The 20,502-nt window shown below is 47.1% G+C and overlaps 1 protein-coding gene across 1 annotated transcript; it reads left to right on the top strand.

Moving 5' to 3' along the window:
- The first annotated feature begins 12,165 nt into the window (after nt 1-12,165).
- Nucleotides 12,166-13,368, top strand: LOC119320363 (putative GEM-like protein 8). The gene is made up of 2 exons (XM_037594472.1): nt 12,166-12,538; nt 12,639-13,368. The coding sequence occupies exons 1-2, from the start codon at nt 12,301-12,303 to the stop codon at nt 13,088-13,090; spliced, it is 690 nt and encodes a 229-aa protein (XP_037450369.1). The 5' UTR covers nt 12,166-12,300; the 3' UTR covers nt 13,091-13,368.
- The last annotated feature ends 7,134 nt before the right edge of the window (nt 13,369-20,502 follow it).

The raw sequence follows: 20,502 nt of genomic DNA, 5'->3' as shown, positions 1-20,502 counted from the left end.
AGCAGAGCGTCGTGGTGGGATCTACATGTGAAGCGGAGTACATGGCAGCCTCGGAGGCAGCACATGAAGCAATATGGATGAAGGAGTTCATCACCGACCTAGGAGTCATACCCAATGCGTCGGTGCCAATCACTCTCTTCTGTGACAACACTGGAGCTATTGCCCTTGCCAAGGAGCCCGGGTTTCACAAGAAGACAAGGCACATCAAGCGTCGTTTCAACTCCATCCGTGAAAATGTTCAAGATGGAGACATAGATATTTGCAAAGTACATACGGATCTGAATGTCGCAGATCCATTGACTAAACCTCTTCCGCGAGCAAAACATGATCAACACCAGAACTCTATGGGTGTTCGATTCATCACAATGTAACTAGATTATTGACTCTAGTGCAAGTGGGAGACTGTTGGAAATATGCCCTAGAGGCAATAATAAAAGGATTATTATTATATTTCCTTGTTCATGATAATTGTCTTTTATTAATGCTATAATTGTATTATCCGGAAATCGTAATACACGTGTGAATACTTAGACCACAACATGTCCCTAGTGAGCCTCTAGTTGACTAGCTGTTGATCAACGGATAGTCATGGTTTCCTTACTATGGACATTAGATTTCATTGATGACGGGATCACATCATTAGGAGAATTATGTGATGGACAAGACCCAATCCTAAGCATAGCACAAAGATCGTGTAGTTCGTTTGCTAGAGCTTTTCCAATGTCAAGTATCTTTTCCTTAGACCATGAGATCGTGTAACTCCCGGACACCGTAGGAGTGCTTTGGGTGTACCAAACGTCACAACGTAACTGGGTGACTATAAAGGTGCACTACAGGTATCTCTGAAAGTGTCTGTTGGGTTGACACGGATCGAGACAGGGATTTGTCACTCCGTATGACGGAGAGGTATCTCTGGGCCCACTCGGTAATGCATCATCATAATGAGCTCAAAGTGACCAAGTGTCTGGTCACGGGATCATGCATTACGCTACGAGTAAAGTGACTTGCCGGTACCGACGATCGAATCTCGGGAAAGTAACGTACCGATTGACAAAGGGAATTGTATACGGGGTTGCTTAAATCCTCGACATCGTGGTTCAGCCGATGAGATCATCGAGGAGCATGTGGGAGCCAACATGGGTATCCAGATCCCGCTGTTGGTTATTGACCGGAGAGTCATCTTGGTCATGTCTGCGTGTCTCCCGAACCCGTAGGGTCTACACACTTAAGGTTCGGTGACGCTAGGGTTGTATGAATATGAGTATGCAGCAAACCGAAAGTTGTTCAGAGTCCCGGATGAGATCCCGGACGTCACGAGGAGTTCCGGAATGGTCCGGAGGTAAAGAATTATATATGGGAAGTCGAGTTTCGGCCATCGGGAAGGTTTCGGGGTCCACCGGTATTGTACCGGGACCACCGGAAGGGTCCCGGGGTCGACCAGGTGGGTCCATCTATCCCGGAGGGCCTCATGGGCTGAAGTGGGAGGGGAACCATCCCCTAGTGGGCTGGTGCGCCCCCTCCCCTGGGCCCCCCTCTGCGCCTAGGGTTGGAAACCCTAGGGGAGGGGGCGCCTCCACTTGCCTTGGGGGGCACTCCACCCCCCTTGGCCGCCGCCCCCCCCCCCCTAGAGATCCCATCTCTAGGGCTGGTGCCCCCCTGGGGGTCCCTATATAAAGAGGGGGGTGGGAGGGCAGCCGCACCCAACACCCTGGCGCCTCCCTCCCCTCCCTGCTACACCTCCTCCTCCCGTAGTTGCTTGGTGAAGCCCTGCCGGAGTCCAGCTGCATCCACCACCACGCCGTCATGCTGCTTGATCTTCATCAACCTCTCCTTCCCCCCTTGCTGGATCAAGGAGGAGACGTCACGCTGACCGTACGTGTGTTGAACGCGGAGGTGCCGTCCGTTCGGCGCTAGGATCTCTGGTGATTTGGATCATGACGAGAACGACTCCCTCAACCCCATTTTCTTGAACGCTTCTGCTCGCGATCTACAAGGGTATGTAGATGCACTCCTCTCTCTTGTTGCTAGATGAACTCATAGATTGATCTTGGTGAACGTAGGAATTTTTTTATTTTATGCAACGTTCCCCAACACTTTATTAGATCTCACTTTTGTAAGTGGCCGTGAAGGGATTGACAACCCCTTTATCGCGTTGGTTGCGAGTTCTCAATTTGTTTGTGTAGGTGCGTGGGACTTTTGAGGAGCCTCCTACTGGATTGATACCTTGGTTCTCAAAAACTGAGGGAAATACTTACGCTACTATTGTTGCATCACCCTCTCCTCTTCGAGGAAAACCAACGCAAGCTCAAGTTGTAGCAGGGAGCCACCTCCCCCTTCGTTCCCCTTGGCGCCAAAAGAAGGAAGGGGGGCCTAGGGCAAGCCCAAGTAGGATTTGGACCTACTTGGGGCGCCCCTTGGCCTCTCCCCTCTCCCTCCCACCTATATATATGAGGGAGGGGGCTCCTAGCACACACATACAATTGCCTAGCCGTGTGCGGCGCCCCCCTCCACAATTTACACCCCCGGTCATATTTTCGTAGTGCTTAGGCGAAGCCCTGCGGAGATAATTCAACATCACCGTCACCACGCCGCCGTGCTATCGAAACTGATCCACTACCTCATTGTCTTGCTGGATAAAGAAGGCACGAACGTCCCCGAGCTGAATGTGTGCTGAACGCGGAGGTGTCGTACGTTCGGTACTCGACCGGTTGGATCAGGAAGAAAGTTCGACTACATCAACCATGCTGTGAAATGCTTCCGCTTACGGTCTACGAGGGTACGTAAACACACTCTCCCCCTCTCGTAGTTATGCATCTCCATAGATAGATCATTGCGTGTACGTAGATTTTTTTTGTTTTCCATGCAACATTTCCCAACAGTGGCATCATGAGCCAGGTCTTTGCTAGATGATATGCACGAGTAGAACACAAAGAGTTGTGGGTGGTGATATTCATACTGCTTACCACCAACATCTTATTTTGATTCGGCAGTGTTGTGGGATGATGTGGCCCGGACCAACCTTAGATGTCCACTCACATGAGACCGGTTCCACCGACTGACATGCAACTAGTTTTGCATAACGGTGGCTGGTGGGTGTTTATTTCTCCTACTTTAGTTGAATCGAATTTGACTACGGTCGGTCCTTGAAGAAGGTTAAAATAGCAAACTTGATGAATCACCATTGTTGTTTTTGCGTAGGTAAGAACTGTTCTTGCTAGAAGCCCATAGCAGCCATGTAAAACATGCAACAACAAAGTAGAGGACGTCTAACTTGTTTTTGCAGGGCATGTTGTGATGTGATATGGTCAAGATATGATGTGATATATGCTGATGTATGATATGATCATGTTTTGTAATATCGACAACCGGCAGGAGCCTTACGGTTGTCTCTTTATTTTATGAAGTGCAAACACCATGCAATTGCTTTACGTTATCGCTATGTGTTAGCAATAGTTGTAGAAGCAACAGTTGGCGAGACAATGCCGACTCAAAGATGGAGATCAAGGTGTCGAGCCGGTGTCGGTGGATATCGTGACGATGCTTTGGAGATGGAGATCAAAAGCACAAGATGATGGCCATATCATGTCACATATTTTGATTGCATGTGATGTTTATCTTTTATGTGTCTTATTTTGCTTAGTACGGCGATAACATTATAAGATGATCCCTTAACTAAATTTCAAGGTAAAAGTGTTCTCCTCGAGTATGCACCGTTGCCAAAGTTCATCGTTTTGAAGGACCTCGTGATGATTGGGTGTGATAGACTCTACATTCACATACAACGGGTGTAAGACAATTTTGCACATGCAGAATACTTGGGTTAAACTTGACGAGCCTAACATATACATACATGGTCTCGGAACACTGGAGACCGAAAGGTCGAACATGAGTCATATAGTAGATATGATCAACATAGAGATGTTCACCATTGATGACTACCCATCTCACATGATGACCGGACATGGGTTTGTTGATTTGGGTCATGTATCACTTAGATAACTTGAGGGATGTTTATTTAAGTGGGAGTTCATTAGTAATTTGATTAATTGAACTTAATTTATCATGAACTTAGTTCTGATAGTATTTGCAGATCTATGTTGTAGATCAATCACCCGTGCTACCATTCCCCTGAATTTTAATGCATTCCTAGAGAAAGCTAAGTTGAAAGATGATGGTAGTAACTACACGGACTGGGTCCGTAACTTGAGGATTATCCTCATTGCTGCACAGAATAATTATGTCTGCGATGCACCGCTAGGTGACAGACCTGCTATAGGAGATGAAGCGGACGTTTTGAACGCCTGGTAGGCTCGATCTGATGACTACTCTATAGTTTAGTGTGCTATGATTTATGGCTTAGAACCGGGACTTCAAAAATGTTTTGAACGTCATGGAGCATATGAGATGTTCCAAGAGTTGAAGTTAATATTTCAAGCAAATGCCCGGGTTGAGAGATGTGAAGTCTCTAACAAGTTCTATAGCTGCAAGATGGAGGAGAACAATTCTGTCAGTGAACACATACTCAAAATGTCTGGGTATTATAATCACTTGACTCGGCTGGGAGTTAATCTTACAGTTGATTGTGTTATTGACAGAGGTCTTCAATCACTGCCACCTAGCTACAAAGGCTTCCTTTCCTAAAGGATGTTTGTCAGTCCGACTGACCAACCTCTGTGGGGACCCGTGCACTCGGACACGTAAAACACCTGACTGAAGTCACCTTCAGGATTGCTTTGAGATGAGCTTGATGCACATCCGCGGGTTAACTTGGCTCTTCCACTAGGATCCAAGGTGCATGCCTCATAAACTGGGACACGGAGATGGCTTGCGCTGGCGTTCCCCTGGGATAAGGATTGGCATCTCTCCGAAGAGTCAGACCACACGCTGGCGTCGTCACTCGGGTTTTAATGGCATGTCCACACTCAGACCTCAAGTCTATCTCTCCCGAGAGACATATGAATGTCACCAAGTTTTGCTCGGCGATCAACAACACCCGATCACTCGGGGAACCCTTTAGTCCAGAATCTGTTTTGTGTTTTCGTCCAAGGCGTGGTGGACTACTATTCGAAAACATATTTCGAGTGCCCCTGGAGCACTCGGACTGAACCGAAAAGCTCAGTCTGTTGCCCTATGAAACCTCAACCAATTCGGGGGCTAATGATGAGGTCACCTACTGCAGGTAGGGTCAAGGACCTATCATCTAGGGCCCACATAGGGCCCCACACCGTCATATATAGGTCCCTGGACCATAGAAGCATTCAGATGCGTATAACAGGAAGTCCACTCGGACACGCCGACGACACTCAGACATCCTCCCTCCAGCCGGCCCAGTCATCACCACTCGGACAAGGAAGGTGAAGCGACGACGTGGGAATCACAATGGTCGAGTAGTCTTCAGTCAGACTTTAAGCATAGCCAAGTCTACCATTACCTGTAACTGCTATGGTTGTGGCTATTAACACTAGTAATTGTCGTAGTTATGACACTTAAACCACCCTTGTGACGTGGGAGTGATGAGGCAGCTGCATGCTCTATATAAGCCACCCTCTTCCTTCTGTACGAGGGTTAAGCGCTCTCTGTAATCATATCCCCCAAGAGACAACAAGGCTCAGAGCTCGAGACGTAGGGTTATTACCTTCTCCGAGAGGGGCCTGAACTCGTAAACTCCGAGTGTTACACTTGCACCATAGCTACGCTCTGCCTCTCTTTCAATCCCTAGTACTCATTGTTAGGATCATAACCCCGACAGTTCGTTAGCTTGAGGCAAGGTGGCCATTGCACACGACAGAGGATGAGATCGTAAGTTGTACTTCCTCTTGCTTAACTTGTTGATTGATTCATTCACTCAATGTTGATCTACACATTATATGTAGCCCGCCCGTGCTGCCTGGTGTACCACAGGATAGAGGGACGACCATTTACGTGCACACACTATTGGATGAAGCTGAAGGGGAGTATGTGTAGAACTACATGATCCGCTCATGAAAAATTTGTTGGACATCCGGGATCTAGTGGAATTAGGGACATTATTGTACTACACTTAATTTGCATGGCATGTATGGATGGTTTGTGTTATTTTCTATTTGAACTTTAATGAATATTGGCCGGTTTGCATAAATTCCGTCCGGTTAGTTAAAATGTGGTTTAAAATATATGCGGCTATGGTTGGATGGCAGCCTTCTGCATCCGTGTCCGTGGACTAGACCGCCCTGTCCACAGATGGATGCTGGAGGAAATTTGCAGGTTGTCGTTGGAGATGCCCTTAGTGATTCCGGTCGGTCACAGATACTGCTCGGCAAACACTAAGGGTTTGTTTGGTTGCAGTAGTGAATAGTAGTTGCATTGCATACACATCTCAACCCAACCTGGTTGAGCAAAAACAGCCCCAAATACGTCATCTGCAAGTTGTTTGGTTGCCTGCATCCAAGGTCCCTGCATTAGGTAATACGCAAGTGCACTTTGTTTGGTTACCAGCATTGGCCCAAGCGGCACATGAACACGGTGTTTGGTTGCACACATGAGGTATGATTAAGAGCTAGCACTTGCACTTAGCACACAGGGTTAAGAGCTAGCAGAGAAGGGGGAGAAGAAATGCAGTGTGCGCCGGACCATGGCGACTGCGGTGGATAGTGGTCGTGGCACCGTGTCTGACATGACAAGCATGGAGTCGTGGGCGAGTGACCCAGTCGGCGGCACAGCTAGCGATACCTCGGCGAACTAGTTGCGGTGCTCGCGCAAAGACAGTGGATAGAAGAGGAGAATGCAGTGCTCGCACCATGGTATCGTCCGTCCAGTAGGACGAGAGAGGAGGCCGAGATGATCGACGCCGGAAAGACTCCAGTGTAGTGGGTCGAGAGAGAGGAGACCGAGAGGAGGCCAAGATGATCGACCCCATCGGCGGCGTGGCGAACTGCAGTGTGCCGCCATTGCAGCGTCAGTGCAGTAGGAGGACGACAGAGAGTAGACCGAGATGAGCGACACCGAAGACGACTCTAGTGTAGTAGGAGTGGGCAAGAAGATCAAGTGGGATGGCGTCGGCGTCGAGAGGGACGAATAGGAGGGCTATGAGCAGAGGGCACAGGAGCTCGACATGGCGGCGTGAGTGCAACAGACTGCTGTTCAAAGAGAGATGAAGCTACAATCGTTAGAACCAAAAACTTACAACACGAATGTTGTGAGGAACTGCGAGATTAGGCTGCTGGTTAAAGAAAATTTCAAATGATCGATCGTGCGCTACGACTCTGACAAAATTCTTCCAGAATAGTTCCAAACGGGGACACAAAACTAAGAATTTACGGCCGACGAAACTACGAATCGATCGCCTGAATGGAACCGTAGCATCGAAGTGCATCGTTTTCGTGTAGAGCTTACCTCGAATCAACGCACCGTTGTGTAGATCAGAGGGACAAGAAAGAGAGGAGATTAGATAGAAGCTTAATGGAGGTAGAAGAAGATAAACACTCACACGCAGCTCGTATCCCTTACATCTCCCATTGTGCAAGTGGTCCACCATGTGCGCTCGCCTCAGCCTGGCTCGCTAGAAACTGCCGTTCTGAGCGTTTTCAGCGAGCCAGGCCAAGTGTGCTTTAAATTTTATGTCATGCAGAAAGTACACTAAACGCACGCAACCAAATGGGCTCAATCTTTCCCGCGCGGGCAGGCTGGACCATATGCAGGAAATCAAACACGCTCTAATAGTGGCGGAAGAGGAGGCGGAATGAACGATGTAGCTGGCAGCTCATACAATTTCTTAGTGCTGAATATTTAAGCGTGTACTTGAAAAAAGTAGGTTCGCTTCAGTTTGTAGAAAACATTAGTTGTGCTGTCAGAAAAGGCCCCTTTGCTTCAATCTGGAGAAAAATGTTTAGAGCAACTTGGGCCGTGTGACTCCGCCGTGTCATAAGTGTTAACCCTGGACAGTCTGGAAGGGAGACGCCACTTGATTCCTAACTAATTATTCATCCCTTTTGGCTGAAAGGACAGCATTGTTGGATAGAAATTGGTACTCAAAAAAGAAATTGGTACCATTCCGGATATTCCGACAAAAGCATAGCGATCCCAATACCTTAGCCACACTGCGCGTCAGATCGATCGATGCCACAACATGGCCTGCCGGTGTAACTGCGGACGGAGACGGCGGTGGTAAATCGACCGGGCCTGGATTTCGCGTGATGCGTCTGTACGGGACACGGTGACGAGCACGTAGCCGCGCTGACTCGGCGCCGCGCGGGACGCGACGCGGACGCCGCGACTTCTCGGCTGGCCGTGGCAGAAGCGAAGATGGATATGGCGACGACGGCGACCGGCCGGAGACTTGGGCTGGGAGGGAAACTGGATGTGGGATCCTCGGGAAAAGTTGAGACCAGTCCGGCATGGTAATGCTGCGCATGCACTTGCGCCCCCGTAATGCCCCAGATTTTTTCGCTGGAAAGGTCAATGTTTTACACGCTGGATCGTCCTGCTTCCGCATCGCCCGTGGGGCCTCGCTCTCCATCTCCCTCCCGTGATATTTTTAAGCGGAAATCTTAGTTGGCGAACGTCAGCCAGGGGTCGTTCCAGCGAACGCCCTATCTCCCATTGGATTCGTCTGCACAAATCCTCTCGTTCAGACACTTGAAGTCTCCTGTAGCAATGCGATTCATGTTCAGAAAGGTTGTCCTTTGAAGTTGCTATGTGCTGGCTTGAATGTTCAGGGAGTTGTAACACTCCATGTAAATTGTTTGAACTCTGAATTACTCCCTCTGTTCCTAAATATTTGTTTTTCTAGAGATTTCAACAAGTGACTACATATAGAGCTAAATGAGTGAATCTACACTCTAAAATATGTCTATATACATCCGTATGTGGTAGTCTATTTGAAATCTCTAAAAAGACAAATATTTAGGAACGGAGGTAGTATTTGATAATGAATTGGCGCCTTGGTGCCTTTGGTTGTTAAAAAAAACAAATCCTCACGCAGGATTCGAGCCACGTCGGAAATCTTAGTTGGCGAACGTCGGCCAGGAGTTGTTCCAGCGAACGCCCTATCTCCCATGGGATTCGTTTGCACAAATCCTCTCGCGGGATCTGAGCCATGTCGGATTTTCAAATCAGTTCAGATAACTTAGATGGCATTTTTCAAAGTTTGGAAGTTGCAATGACATTTTTGGGAATAGCGTGGCATTTGTTCAGGTAACCATTTTAAAAGACTTCCAATTCCATTTGATTAATTACTTAATTTAATTCCGTAGTCCTTCCACTTGGTTAATTACTTAATTTAACTCAAAAATTATTTGTGACCCAAGGAAGTGTGGCCGACGACGTTCGCAACACGTAGTTTGATCAGCGGAGCTCTATTGCCAGGTGAACCCGTGGGGCGTTTAGTGCTTGCGCCATGGCGGCACCGGTCAGCAAGGCCGAAGGACACACACGCTTTGCCTCCTGAGCACGTGGGAGACATGGAAACACCGGAATGCCATCGTGTTTGAGGGACCAACTCCAAATCGCATTGCGGTACTACGACGGATAGTGAGTGAGTGTAAGGTCTGGCGGCAGGCAAGCATCCTCCCAGGAGATCTAGATGGTTTCTTTGCGAATGTAGTAGGGTGGGAGGTAACGAGTAGTCCTTTTTAAACGGTAGGGGTGGCACGATGCTCCATGTGTGTACGTGGATTGTAACTACACTGTGATGGGGTTCTCATCCCCATTCTCCTTTAATATGTGATACACACACTCGTGCGTATTTGAGAAAATGCCGAAAAAGGCTTCGCTCCGCTTTATAGATGAAGTAACAACCGAGCATTACAACCAACACACAACATGACACCAGATCACACACACAAAGGAAATGGCAAGATACAATGGTGCCGATCGAGGATAGCAAAAAAGCCCATAAAACCCCAAGAAATCAACAAATCAAAGATTAGAGCAACTCTTGGAGTCCTCGAAGCCATCATCCATAGTAAGGTAATTGGAGTAGAGAACGGAGCCAAAATGAGAGGGAGACTAGCCGTCCAAGGAGGCCATAACCAACACCCAAAAGTCAAAACCACCACCGTGCCAACCAGCTCCATCACCGAAAGGGACCCTTGGACCCTTGCACCGGACCGAAGGGCACTGCACTATTGGACGATGAAGACACACCCCAAAGCCTGGTCAAAAAACAAATGACGAGATCCTGAGGTGAGGCCTCCGAACACAACTCCTCGTAGAACTAGCACACTATGAGATCATCACCGTCGCGACCACGGACCCATCAACGCGAAGATAAGAGGCTATAGTCCACAACCACACCAGATCACCGGCAAGTAGGGACCTTGCTCACAAGACGAAGCTTCCAAGGAGGGAATGACACGATAGAGCCACCACTGACTGTTCCAACAAGTCGGACCACAGGTTTTCGTCCGCGGCCTCAGAGCCTTATAACATCACCAAGTTGGACGGTTAGGGAAGAAGATAGAGACCCAAATGGTCAAGGAGTAGCCTTGACGCCACCTCACACCCACGGGTTCCAACCACATGGCTCGTCTCGCCACCCACACAGCAAAGACAAACCAAGAGCACCTACATAGTGGCACCCGCCGCAAGGGCACCACCATATCCACCACCCCAGAACTAAAGAAGCCACCTAAGGGCATCTTCAAGGCGGACCCTCAAACCTTCACTATATGTCCGGACCAATTTTGTCATTCAAAAGGGACCTGTGTATGTCCGCTTAGTAGTCCAGACGTATGTAGCCCGGTATTCAAGAGACAAACGTGAGGAAGTTTTGCCGGAGTCCGGACATGCAGTTGACCAATCACATGCATGGTCCCTCTCTTCTCTCTCTCCTCCCGTCAGCACATGCATGATCCCCCTCTCCTCTCTCCTCTCAACCAGACACTAAATCACAAATATCCCACCACATGCATGGTCCCACCAACTTTTTCTTCTCCCAAGCACATACTTTGTAATTAGCATTGGATGGCTCCCCTCCCGTATCATGTCCGCGGACCACGTCCATACATAAAAAGGGCATATACCGGAGGAATTTACGGTGCGGCGTTGAAGATGCCATAACATGTCACTGATGCATAGCAAGCCACCCCCTCTGTCCACCGCTACCCACGCCTCATATTCCCGTTGCATCGTACCCGCTTGATGGTGGATCGGCGGAGCACAAACTGGTCCAGTCCGCGAGGAACGACGTTGTAGAAACCACACAACGGTCACTGGCCATGGCCTCAGTCATCGTTGAAAGAGAACAACAACAAGCCCTTTCCCACCCAAGGCACCGGCAGCGGCTCGGAGGGGATCCCGCGCCTCCATGTGGACACCAACGAGGGAGCTCACCTCCCTGGCTGGCCAGATTCCTCTCACACCACCCTGCATTGTAGCCCAAGGAAGAGTTGTGCCTCCATGGCCGGCTAGACCGCCATAGCTGTTGCGAGCTATGAAAAATCAAATTAGCTTGAATTTATTTTTTTACATAGCTCGCATCCCCTAATATATTTCAACTTTAAATTTCGCATGGCAATAGAATACCACTCCCTTAACATCTCGTGTGTTTGTTTTGAGATCTTTTTTTCAAACTTTAAAACCTTGTGTTCCGCGTGGTTTTGACCGGTTTCTCCAAATATTGATTTTCATGTGATATTCTCCCAAGGCAGATACCCTGTGCACGACGATTTCTCAGACACTCAGCATGCACTGCACACACATCCGTAGCTCAAAGCCTGTTGCCCTGTTCCTACGAGTACCACTAGTAGCTTCTTCTAGGTTCCGAAACCAAAATGTTCGTTCCAAAGGAAAGTTGGGCACCGGTAGGTATCAGTCCTGAGCATAGTTTATCCGTATCTGCATATACTAAGATCCCTGGGCCTAGCTCCTTTCCGCCCCACATATATCTTTTCCTGTAACCCGGCGCTAAGATTGTGCGAGCACATGGGCTGCCCTTGGCCTCCAAAGTGGCCTCCCCGCGGCCGACGTAGACAAATCACCATCGATCGACATCGAAGCAATGCCTCCATCCCGGGCGGTTGGCCGCCCGATCGACCGCGTACGTGACTCCTCCCCTCCCCTCCCCTCCCCTGGCGCGCGCACGATCGGGGCGGATGACACAGCCCCACGTTAAAGCCCGCCCGCCCCTTTTGGCGAACGTGAACCTCTGCTTTTCCGGCGCCGATGAGCCGGTGCTGACTCGACGCGAATCCCCTGCGAGACTTTCGCTCCAGATTTCATCACCCCCCGCACCCTATAAAACGGGCCTCTGCCGCTCAGTCTACCCCTCCCCCTCTCTCCCTCTCCTCCCTCTCTCACACGCACGCACACAGAGAATTGACCATGAGGAAGTCGAGCTGCGGCCATGTGATCGGAGTGCCTGTGACCTCCAAGGCGTACGCCTTAGAGGAGGCGACCACCAGGGGCGCCGGGGCGGCCAAGAAGGACGGTGACCGCCTCGCCGTCTCGTTGACCCACCCGAGCCCCTACGCGTCCTTCGGCTACAAACACAGTAGCAAGGGTCAGGTGATCCATTGGGTGAACAAGCTGGGCAGACGGGCTCAGGGCTTCAGAGACCACGGTGAGTCGGCGTTCGCAAACCACAAACTCGAATACTACATTCCAAATGGAAAACGGGCAGTGTGCTGACGAGTATGTGGCGTTCCTGTTCGTGCGTGCAGTGACCTTGGGGCCGAAGCTGTCGGAGACGGTGAAGGGGAAGCTTAGCCTGGGCGCGAGGATCCTGCAGGCTGGCGGCGTGGAGCGGGTGTTCCGGCAGGCCTTCTCGGCCGAGAAGGGCGAGCGGCTGGTGAAGGCGCTGCAGTGCTACCTCTACACCACCAGCGGGCCCATCGCCGGGATGCTCTTCGTCTCCACCAGGAAGATCGCCTTCCGCAGCGACCGGTCCCTCACCGTCACCTCGCCCGCCGGCGACGTCGCTCGGGTGCCGTACAAGGTGGTGGTGCCGCTGGGGAGGATCAAGGGGGTGCAGCCGAGCGAGAACGCCGACAACCCGGAGCAGAAGTACATACACATGGCCACCGTGGACGGGTTCGAGTTCTGGTTCATGGGCTTCGTGAGCTACCAGAGGTGCTGCAAGTACATGCAGCAGGTCATCTCCTCCCAGTTGTGATGGCAATAGCTAAAAGTGAACGTCTTGTGGGCTTCCTGCCGCAACGTCTTGTTGGAGCGCGCGCAGCCGAGAACCTCTGCTCCACCATTTTTTTGATGAGAGCATGTTCCGATTGGAATTTACAGATGTGCCTATTGCAATTTCTGTTTGTAGGACCGAGGAACTTGGTCTGAATGAAAATTATTTATTTTCTTGGTAAAAATGACGAGAACTGATTGCTCTGCATATGCCTTAAATTTTTGGACAGGATACAGTTGAATTATGTACTTGAACACATAAATACAATTTTAGCAAGGCATAAATGAACTTGTTTTAAAAGGAAAAGACATACTGGTTCATGTATGCCTTGCTAAAATGAGAAATACCATTATACCCAGGCATACATGAACATTTTTAAAGGAAAAGACATATTGGTTCACGTATGCCTTGCTAAAATGAGAAATATCATTATACCAAGTACTACCAAGTACTCCCTCTGTAAAAAAAAAATATAAAAGCATTTAAATCACTAAAATATACCATTATACCAAGTACTCCCTCTGTAAAGAAATACAGAGGGAGTATATGTGAATTCTATATTGTGGGAAAATGAGATCCAACTTATGGTCGGATGATTAGGATGATGGTTGTGCCAGCTCGGCTCATGAAAGATTAAATTTCAGGTTTAAACACGCTCACTAAGACAGAGTACACTTTGGGAGGATACTTTCTCATCTATAGTGACACATTTTTGGTGACTTTGTCGATTTTCAAACTTCATGACTCCCGGATGATCACCACTTTCTAGGGTGTGCGTGGCTGGTCGGCTAGGCTATTTCTATGGTTGAACTAAACGCGGTGATTCTTGTGTGGAACGCTAGAGGATGCATCTATAATGCAATTGGTTTTCCTTTCAGGCTTGGTGGTTGCATACTGGGTGGTTGTCTGTCTCCAGGAAGGCAAGTTGCAAAACCCTTCACTCCATATCATCAAGCAATGTGTTGGCCTCGCGTTTGATGAGTTCTATCATCTTTATGTGGATGGCACTTGTGGTGGCATCATTCTTGCTTGGAAGTTCTCTAGGGTGATGTTATCCAATTTCCACATCACTTGCTATGTGGTCACAACTCAGGTTAGCTTCGCTGTCGGACCTACTTGGTGGTTTACTAGGGTGTATGGACCCCCCAACTATTTTTTTGACCCGAAAAACGTAGAGCAGTCGTTCTATGGTAATTTTCATTAATATAAAATATGTACAAACAATGTGAAAAGTACACCCAAAGATCAACCTATGCCGGTTCTAGGAAACATCATGGAAAAATTAAAGGTATTGTCCAGTCCAAGACTTGATCTTGAGTGCTTTTGTGAGCTTGGCTCTAATCTCAACTATGGTAAGCCCTTCTTTTAGATGGAAAGTCCATCCATTCATGTGAGCAGAAGCTGGCAGAAATTTTTTGTCATTTCTAACATACCAGATACTCTAGCAGTCCAGCATCAGTATATCTAGCGCAATGTCCTCAAGTAGAGCTTGCATAGCCAGGCATCTATCATCGTAGCTAGAGATGTCTCTATTCTTTGAAGGCATAATATGATTCCAACAGTTTAGAGAAAACAAACAATTTCAGAAAAGATGTTTTAGTGTTTCTTCCACATTGTCAGAACATAGAACACGGTTGTATGAGTCTAGATGCATGAATTTCGTCTTTGGTAAATTTTTGGTATTAACTCTACCATAGAGTAGGAGCCATAAACATATTTTTGTCTGAGCATGGCAGAGCATTTCCAGATACATTTGGAGATATGATGAGTCCGGCTGGGACCAAGGATGGTTTTGTACATCTTCATAGATGAGTACTGATTGGTGTTCCATTTATAAGTCCAAATATCCTTGAGATCTTGCTGATGTTTGTTTTTGATGTTTTCTTAAAGAAGTGTGAATTATTGATGTGCTTGTGTAGATAATGGTCTAAGAAAAATATCATCGGGCTCTTGAAATTCCTTTACTTGGTGCAGAATTATTTCCTTATTGGTAAAGACGAAAAGTTCAGGGTATGTCATTTTCAGACAGGGGCTCATCCAAGTATCATGTCAGAAGTGTATTGTATTCCCCTTCCCAGCTTTACAAATAAACTGTTGCTTGTAAATGGGTAGCATTTGAGCACAACTCTCCACCACAAAGATCCAACCATTTTGTCCCTTGGGTGACTATTATCATAATAAGTTTCCCATATAATTTTGACCCATGAAACCTCAGCCTTGTCAAGTTGCTGCGACTGGATAATATTAGGGACATGCATGCTGACCCTTGGGTGGTAGCCGGAGATTTCAACCTCATCGATGAGAACAATGAGTGGATAAACCGCCGTATGAAGGGAAAGTTTTGGAGGATGCTTGCGAAGCTAGAGCTTAAGGATCTACACCTCAATGGCAGGAGGTGCACATGGTCTAATGAGCATCAGCAGCCCACGTTGGAGAAGTTGGACCGTGTCGTCACAATAGTTGATTGGGAAGGCATGCACCTTTTCTCTTTCCTCTTGGTGTTTGTGACGCCCGGATATTTAAGCTACAGTGATCTCCTGTTGATGATGAAACGTCGCCACGATTACTGTTCTTAAACTCGCGTTGGTTCGAAACCGGTTCAAATTCAAATCTAAAACAAAGTCGAAAATAAAAGTTTTCAGATGTCAAAACTAAAATGTTCACAATCTTTCCCTACTAATAAAGCACGGAGTGCTTCTGGTCGTACGTCGTCGTCACTTTTGCAAAAAAGCCCCTCTATTTTCAAGAATTCAACCCGCAGTCCCTGTTTAAGTGGATCGGGGAAAACGATTCGTTTTTGCACAAAACACCCTGTCGTTTGGATTATTCAACCCGCGGTCCGAGCAAATTTGGGTAAAGAAAAAAACACGACCAAAGGAGGAGAACGGGCTCGCCTCCTCTCCCTCTCGCTCAAGTCCTCGCCGCCGCCGCCACCACCCACGCCGGCAGCTTCCGGCGAGCTCCGACGCCGCGCAACACGCCCCCCAACTCCCCAGAGTCCGCTCCTCCCTACCCTCCGGCCAGATTCTCCGCTCCCGGCCTCTACCGCCCGCTCGAAACGCCACCCCCATGGCTAGGGTTTCGGGCAGGGCTTCGCCGGCGCGTCTCCGGCGGCCCAGGTTCGTCCCTCCTTCCTTCTTGGCTGGGATCCACCACCCCTACACCTCACATTCTCTTCATGTCCTCTGCTGCAGATGCAGATGGAGCACGCCATGCGAATTCCCCATCCACCATGGTCGCCGCCATCAAGGGCTTCTTCACGGAGATGTGGAGGACGCCATGGACCTGCAGCTCCAAGGTTCTATCTTGTCCACATCCCCTCCCCTCCCCTTCCCGTCCCTTCCTCATCTCGTTTCCTTCCCTTCCCGTGCAGGTCAACAGGGAGGAACCCTAGCCATAAGCACCTCCTCGGATGACGCCTCTGCTACACCAAGATAGGTCAAGCAACCCCCATCTACTCTCTGTCTCTCCCATTAGCACAAGTCCAGTTTTATTTTGAACAAAATTCTGCTACTACACAAACAAGTCCATTAACAGATCTATTTTTATTTAATTGATATCCTTCCAAACACAAACAGTGTATATATGATGTGCTATTTTCATTTTTGTGCTTTTATTTGTAAACACAAACTCTGCCCTGTTGATTTGGATAGCGCGTTGCTCCACTGGTCCGCTGTGCTTTCGTCCGTGCCAGTGAGGGAGAGAGTGAGCTTGCTGATTCTAACTGCAGCTCCAACACAAAAGCCTACATCAACTCTTGCGATTTGTCTAATACAAAATAGGAAATTTGTAGTTTGTTACATAATAATCAAAGTTACTTGATGTGCAGATTATAAATTTGATTACTAGGGGACTTGTACTACATGTCGAGTTATGGTTTCATGATAAGTGGAGCACGCACCAAATGTTTGATGAATTGCTTGAAGAAAATGCATGGAGTCCTTTCTTGCCTGCTTCAAGCCTTCAACCAGGTAAAATAAATCCTATTAGTTGTTCTCACCATACAATCTTGTGAAGCAATTTAGTGGACTTAGTACGTTATGATTATTATCTTTGTAAGTTTCCCAATAGATCTATTGGAGCTATGAACTCTGCAAGAGCCACTAAAATATATCTGTAGACTTATATAGAAATAGTTCATTTTTAATTGTTTGGTGATCATGGCTCGCATCCAATTTCATCCATAAATCACGAAAAAGGTACCATGCTGCACACCTGAAAGTCACCCAGCTACTCCCTGTAAGCCAAATCCCCTTTTGAAATTGAGCAGCTGATCCAATTAACTAGGAAACATACATTGACACACGCTTGCGTCCAGTAGCTCGAGGTGCTGGTGCTAGGAGGGGATTACCATTAGAGCTGCAGCCAGTGGTGACTGGTGAGCACTCATAGTTTCAGGTTATTATTTCTTAGTTAATTTGTTCGAGATGGATGTGGCTGATTCAATTGGAAACAATTCTTGCAATCTGTAACCCAGTTTATGCCTCAAATAACACGTAGATCTATTGATTGATTCCTGACATCAACGCATTGAATGGGCTTGGAAACGGAGAAGTGCCATGGTGTACCATGGGTTTCAGCATTTCGGAGATGCATAGTTCAGCAATGTTCTGTATTATTGGAGCAAGCTTTTCATCCATAAATTCTAAGGTCACTTACCTTCTCTTTCTTTTCATCTGAAATTTTATGTAATGCGCGACCCCTTTCTTCAAAGTTGTTTGCTAATGTATGCGCCCAATCTAAAATTAATTAGGCTAATGGTGAGTGTTTTAGTTTCCTAGATGGCGATGCTTCTGTTATTGGAATGATGTGCTTTCTATTTTCATGTCCGGACTTGGTTTCATCTTTGTTCACAAGGTGTATACCAATAAATCTTTAGATGTTTATACATTCACTGCCCACGCATATATATCTCACTCTGCTTTATGAAGTATCTCCATGAATACAGAGCTCCCGTGGAAGCTTGGACAAAAGTAAGAAGTAAACCGAAGGCCTGAGATTGCAAGAAGCAGCCTGCTTTGATTCAAATAACTTTGGCAGTCTGCCCATCTATTAGGAGAAATCTCTGCAAATTAATTTCTCCATTATGCAGCCATGCTGTTTGAGTAGTCAGAGTTTTCTTAGTCTCTTCAGACTGTAATACAGTTATTTTTAGTGGCCCAAAAACTGCTTGATTTTTCTTTTCGGTTCCTCCTTATTGCATAAGAAGTTACTGAATAATTGGCTCTTCTTCTTTCAACCTCCTTAGCTTACATGCCAGATCACACTCCAACCAATACACGATGGAACATCCAGTGAAGAAGAAAGTGATCAGTTGGTTAATGTGGAGCAACTCTTCATGTTCAGTTCCTTAATACAGTTTCTGCAGTGATCAGGGACCGTTGTGTCAGGGACAGTGCGGGCCATTGATTCTCCAGGGTCTGGCGATGCCTCTCACCTGTTCATCTCCATAGTCATGCCCAATCTTCTAGCTGTCAGTCACCAGGCTCTTCATCGCCTCGGTACGACCCTACGAACCACCAGCATAGATAACCCATCTACTTCCTAGATAACCTGTCTACGTGCTATTAGTTAGTCTTCTCTATAATATGCACGTATGTCTTCTTTAAGGTTTTCGTTTTGTCGAAATTTGGTAGTTCTAGGATAGGTGATCCTCTGCTATAACCATTTAAATTAGATGAGCAAGCTGATCTTACTTTTTTCGAAGAACAAAACTATTTTACTTAATTACTTGGTTGAATACCAACATGTGCAAATATGCTTTGAGCAGACTCAGGCACGTGTGTTCCTGGTGTGAAATGTTCGAGTCATCTACTGCTTCTAGCAAATATTGCTTTCGAGAAGTGTACCACGTAATCTGAGCAAATACCAGTATCCATAACCTGGCACGTACAAGGCATCGAATCCAAATGAATATGTTATATGCTGACATATGTAGTAGTTTAGGATGTAACAGATTGGCATAGGAGTTTCTCAGTTTTGGTTTTATGCTGTGTTAACTGGTTTTGCACAAACATAATGGCATAGCTCTGAATTTGGGTCCTCGGGATCAAAATATTACTGTCATAAACTCATTTTCCTTTTGTGAGGAAGGTTCTTTGGTTATCATCGGTAGAAGCGGAGTTGGATTCGTTGACTGATGTCAAATGCTGGTCAAGGATTTTTCTCTCTCAACGATGGTTGATTGATCTTGTGGTGGCAGTTCCACCGTGTTTCACATGGCTGCATCTTACAGGTTTTGCCACCTCGCTCTGCAGCCTTCAAGTTGCGGTTGTATGAAGGATGAACCTATGTCTCATTTTTTAGGGCGAACATATGTACCATTTCCTTGCTTTGTGTTATAGTGTAGTAATAATTTAATTATTGGAAAAAATATGTTCAAATTATTCATCTCTGACATCAAGCAAAATCTTTTCTGAAATCCTTTGAAGACCACGAAATAGCTTCAGAGTGGTCATCATACACATGTACCTATTTGGAGATCTTATATTAAGAAGTAGTCCTACTTGATATATTCAGTGGTGTGTTTGCAAAATCATCCGGTATGTCATGCTATGCGACATCTACTTCCCATGATTTTGGCTTACATATTATTAATACTTTGTGGATCCTAAGAAATGGTACTACGCGGAGAAGCAGCAAACACTGTATATATTGCCGTTTGAGAAAAAGTAACACCCCAATATTTAACTGTTTGTTTCTTTTTTACATGTAAAGGAACTACCTTAGATAAATTTCTGATGATCCATCACTTTCAAAATAAGGTTAGTATGAAGTCGAGTAGGACAAAACATTTTCTCAGATTTGCAAAGTAACCGATGTTTCCTCCCGTTGTAACGCACGAGCCCTTTTACATTTTGTCAGATTTGCAAAGTAACCGATGTTTCCTCCCGTTGCAACGCACGGGCCCTTTTGCTAGTATTCTATAAATTCACCTGATCATTGTCATGTTGGAACCAACCTCTTTTGAATTCCCATAGTGCCCCTGGAAATTTTATTTAGTGGACCAACAACCAATTATTTGAGCTATTCAATTTCTACAAATAGTTGAACACTCCCAAATGCTTTGAAACTTTTTGTACCAACCCAGGTTATTGCCTTGTATTTTTGTGCCAAGTTTTGTATTAAACAAAACTCTTTCAGTGGCTCAAAGAAAATGAACAAAAGGTAAAAAACTAAAACAAGAAAATAAAAGGGGGCAACCCTCCCCCTCGCTAGGCCTCGGCCCAGCTGGCCTCTGACCTAGCCAGGCCAGCCTAGCCGGCCCATTCCTCCCCCTGCTTAACCCCCACCCCAACCGAAGCATAGCATGCCCTGATCCCCACCCTCTCCCTCCAGCGCCGACAGGGGAGAGCCCCACGGTCGACCCCCCCACCTCTCTTGCTCGTTGTCAC

This window comes from Triticum dicoccoides, chromosome 6B (assembly GCF_002162155.2).
Source record: "Triticum dicoccoides isolate Atlit2015 ecotype Zavitan chromosome 6B, WEW_v2.0, whole genome shotgun sequence".
Classification (NCBI taxonomy): domain Eukaryota; kingdom Viridiplantae; phylum Streptophyta; class Magnoliopsida; order Poales; family Poaceae; genus Triticum; species Triticum dicoccoides.
This window is presented reverse-complemented; position numbering and strand designations above follow the sequence as displayed.